This window comes from Marmota marmota, unplaced genomic scaffold (assembly GCF_001458135.2).
Source record: "Marmota marmota marmota unplaced genomic scaffold, marMar, whole genome shotgun sequence".
Lineage (NCBI taxonomy): Eukaryota > Metazoa > Chordata > Mammalia > Rodentia > Sciuridae > Marmota > Marmota marmota.
The window spans coordinates 62,844,440-62,849,012 of NW_025999968.1; the positions used below are offsets into that span (position 1 = coordinate 62,844,440).

A 4,573-nucleotide genomic window follows, 5' to 3' on the forward strand; every position below is an offset into this window, starting at 1 on the left:
GCCCCCCCCCCCCCCGCCTTCTCTTTCTCTCTTTTCTCCTCTGTTGCACTGCTGCAATAAAGATCTCTTGGTCGCTCTGAGTGTTGTGGTCACTTTCCTTTCACTTTTGACCCTCCTTTCAATCCTTATCAGCTGCCAAGGGGGTCTCTCAGTGACGTCATTTGTCCTGGGCTAAAGCATCTGGTCTGGTAGTTCCCACCCTGATCTTTTTGCCTTTCCCCCTTATTGGGCGAGGCCAGCCTGCCAGAGACTTCACTCTGATGTCAGGGTGGGGGAAGTGACCTATTGGTGCCTGAGGGCCACACTGGAGGGCTCTGTGGGTGTGCCTGGTGAGACTACAGGTTTCAAACTGGAGTTTTAAAGTGGAGTTGCTTGGGCTCAGGCCTCAGGCCATCCTCACAGGAAGGGTCTAGGGACAGCAGTCAGTTTGGGCATTCAGGAAACAGGTTTGAGAGAGTTTAGGGAAAATTTATTGTTACTGGGCAATATTTTTACTTGGAGAAGAATGAAGGGTCTGGGGTCAGCATTCAGAGCTTATCTCTTTCCCTTCAGGGTCCCCATGTACTGTCCCTGGGAAAGGACTTATTTGGGTGAGGATAAATGCTTCTTTTCTTGGGATTGATCTGTCATTGGCAAAGAATCAATGCCATCAGGGTGCTCCCTTCTCTGTACTCCCTGTTCCCAGGCCACACTATTTTGGGGTTTGTCATTTTCCATATCTAATAACTACACCAAGACTTTCCCCACTGAATTGAAAGAGCAGAATACCAGATTGTGAGGGAGAGTTGTCACAGACAGTGGCCCAGGGGTCAGAGGAGACTTGGAGCTTTCAGTACAGAGGTCCCTGGCACTGCCCGGAGCCATGGGGACACATAGGGGGCCCTCTATTTCATGGAAGGAGAACAGTGTAGAGAGAGCGGACTGATGTTGAAGCCAGAATTAGACAGGCAGTCAGTGTAGATAGGTAAATTGAGTCAGGTCCAATCAAGGAGGCCAATTTTGAGTGAGTCCAGCAAGTTGGAGACTGTCCCCTGAGGGACTGAAACGTTGATTCCTTCAGAGCCCTCCCTCCACCCTTATCAAGGTAACCTGGCCTGCTCCAACCTGTTGCTAAGGTCACCTGTCCCAGAATTGCCCCTCCTTTGTGTCCTGGGCTGCTCCACCCTGCCCTTCCCCCTTCAGCCCACTGGTGTCCCACCTTTTGGCCGTCTGGGGAGCATTCCTGGGCCTAGTCAGGAAGGAGAAAGATAAGGGGAGAGGGCAGGAGTACAAAGGAAGCCTGGAATATATAAAAAGAACACCTGTAAGGATGGCCTGAGGCCTGAGCCTGAGCAACTCCATCTTAAAACTCCAGTTTGAAACCTGCAGTCTCACCAGGCACACCCACAGAGCCCTCCAGTCACCTCCCCTCACCCTGATAAACAGAGGGAAGCCCCTGGCAGGCTGTGCTCGCTTGATAAGAGGGAAAGGCAAGAAGATCAGGGTGGAGACCACCAGACCAGACGTTTCTGACCCCAGGTAAATTATGTCACTGAGAAATCCAGTGGTAGCTGACAAGGGTTGACAGGGGTGTCAAAAGCCTGAAAATTTAGTATAAATAATAGAGCTGATGAACAGGGATTCAGCCAGCCAAAACCAGGATGCACTCGAGCTGGAGAGCCTGCTGAGGACCTGACGTCCCATCACTTGTCATCATTTCCTGAGCCTCCGCCTGATCCTCACCACTTTCACATTCTACAGTCTCATCTGGACCTTGGTGAGAGCTGCAACTCCTCCCTACGACCCCCTCCTCAACTGGGCGTCCACTCCACACCAGGAAAAGCCTGCCTTGGTTCCAGACCTGGTCACCGTGGTCTGAGTGAGTGTGCATCTGCTGGATATAAAACCTAAGGCTGAAGACTTTTGAGCTTAGCATGCAGAGGGAATGTCTGTTGTTGAGAGCCACAGTTTAGTCCGACGACCCCTGGCATTTTTGCCAGAGGGAATGGTTGAAAGGTGACCCTGCTCAGGAAGAGGGCAGCTCAGGGATTAGGGCGGATCTTGCTGCCTCGCTACTTTGGAACTCCTGTCGCCCGCTACTTTGGAGTTCCCCTTGAGTTCTTGCAGGGTTCTGGGAGAATTGGCACACAGAGCCCGGTGGAGTGTGTGTGTTCCCAGGAAGTATGTGTAGAGTGCCGGTGAGAGTTCGGGAATAAAGGGTTGCTGTTTGAACCTACAAGACTTTGTGGCGGCTCGGTTATTTTGTGCCCAGCCAGACTGTGGCAGTCTGTTATGAGCTGTCATGATTAAGTGTGTTTGCAGTGCTTACAATTAATCTAGAATTGTTTGCTGTGAATTGATTATGTCTATTGCCATGCCCAGAGTTAAGGATTGTTGTTTTCTTGATTAAGAACCTATAGTGTGAAACTGTATGGAGTGAATAAAGCATAGAAAAGGGCAGAAGCGTGTAGACATTCTTTATTTCTCTCCCTCGACTGTGTAAGTCCCACCGTTTGCTATTGTGACAACACCTCACTTCTTGGGATACCAGGACACCAGCTGTGCCCCTCTCCTCCCTCCAGGGAGAAGTCTATGTGACCCCTTTTTAAATAAACCGTGCTTCATGTGCTTGCCTTGGTGTGCTTCACTAATGTTCAGATTTCATGTGAGGAAGCAGAACTTGTCACCAGTATAACTGGTGGTATCAATGTGACGTCAGGAAAATGAAAAATTTATTGTCATCAGTACAGTTCTTTTTGTTTGGAAGTTTCTAGAAAGCAAATAGGAAGCCAATAATCTGAGTTAAGACCGGGAGGGAACTAAGGACTGGGGTGAGGGGCAGGAAGACTCCCACTGCAATACCCCTCAGAACTTTCCTGCTGGTGTTGAGGGCCGCAGAGGTGCTACTTTGACCTGAGGATCACTCAGGGGAAGAGGCAGGTCCAACAGGGTTGTCCTGGTGTCCCCTCTTCTGTCTGGAGCCAGGAGGTGAAAGTTCCCATGTAAAAGATACGGAAAATGACAAACCTCCAAACAGTGAGGCCTGGGAAAAGGGAGCAAAAAAGAAAGCCAAACATTGATAGCTTTCATCTACCCCCGAATAGATCCTCCCCAGGTGCTGGCTGAGGTGGGGAGAAGGTGTCTCTTCAAACCTGAAAGATAGTCTCTGGCAAGCATGAATCGTTCCCAAAGTAAATCCTCTCCAGATGCTGACCACGGGCCCCAACCCCCAAACTCAAATTCCTGAGTGCTCAAACTGACATTCGTGGATCTATAAAGCAGACCCCACATTCCTGAGTGCCCAGACTGATACACTCACCAACCTATATAAGCCTAGTCCCTCCTTCCTTCAGTGGCTCATTTCCAACAGGACAGTGGGTCCACCTGAACCACGACTTCAGTCCTGAATAAAGGGGTTTTGACTCATCGGTGGAGTTTGTGTCTGGCCGGGTCCTAACACTCCCTGTTCCCTGATGGACAGTCACCACAGCCACCTTGGCTGGGCCTAGTCTCCACCCCTTGCTTTGTGGCCTAAAACAAGGCCTGTTTTGTTGTTGTATTCTAGATAGGTCAGCTTTGTGTGTCCAAGGGAGCTGTACAGCTGAGGCTGGTCTGGTTTTCTAGTCACCCCTGCTGGGTGGGCCGCGCACTGGGCCGACTGCCCTGGAAGGCAAAGTGCTGGCCTCCTTCCTGTAAGGTCAGGCAAGGCGGCAACCAAGAGGAGGCAGATTTTTAAAAGGCCGCTGAAGGAGGCTTGATTGAGACTCACTCCCGGGCAGAACTCGACCAGACCAACAAAGTGGACAGGTCTGAGGAGAAACCTCGTGGGGGCTCTACAGGACTGGAATTTTATGGGGCTTATGGCAGGAGGGGAAGGGCTTGGGACAGGAAGAATGATTTTTAGAGTCCCCTGTCCCAAGGAGTTGGCAGGGGAACTGGCTGAGAGCCAGGCCTGGCCAGGAGGCCCCGCTGATGGACGGGCAGTTCCGTCAGTGCTGACTGATGTTTCTTTCACGGTGAGGGCTGCTTGGTGCTTTGTTCCTAAGTCACCGCCAGCGATCTGACAGTTCCCTTTTAAGCTGACCCGTAATATCCACTTTCAGGGAACTATTCTAACGACTAAATGCAGGAGTGTACACAAAGAGGTCAATGCCAAGTCAAAAGGACCTGCTCCACCATCGCGGCCTGGCCCGGGCCAGAGGCACCTGCTCGGTCCCAGGCCTTCCCTAGAGAAAGGCCATTTCTCCTTCACGCACCGGAGGCCTTTGCTCCTTCCATCGCCCCAGGGGTCTTTGCAAGTATTTGCCACAGCTCGCTCCAGCGCCGCCCGGAAGCGCCGCATTCCAGCCAGCAGGCGGCAGCACTGCGCACGCGCGCCGGAGACGGCGGCGCTTCCGGGAGGCAGGCGCGGAACCGGGTGGATGCGGAGCGCGTTTCTGACCGGCGGCTAGCGCAACTGGACGGCTTCCGGGAGGCTCTTCCGTGTGTGCGGCGGCACGGGCAAGATGGGCAAAGTGAGGGGGCTGCGAGCCCGTGTGCACCAGGCCGCAGTGCGGCCCAAGGGGGAGGCTGCGCCCGGCCCCGCGCCCCCCGT

General features: G+C 52.8%; 1 protein-coding gene across 1 annotated transcript in view; it reads left to right on the forward strand.

Moving 5' to 3' along the window:
• The first annotated feature begins 4,376 nt into the window (after window positions 1-4,376).
• Slx9 (SLX9 ribosome biogenesis factor) overlaps window positions 4,377-4,573 on the forward strand; it is a 36,033-nt gene continuing 35,836 nt past the window's right edge. The window contains exon 1 of the mRNA XM_015478854.2: window positions 4,377-4,571. Within this exon, the coding sequence (XP_015334340.1) occupies window positions 4,485-4,571 (87 nt within the window). The 5' untranslated portion in view covers window positions 4,377-4,484. The remainder of the gene's footprint in view (window positions 4,572-4,573) is intronic.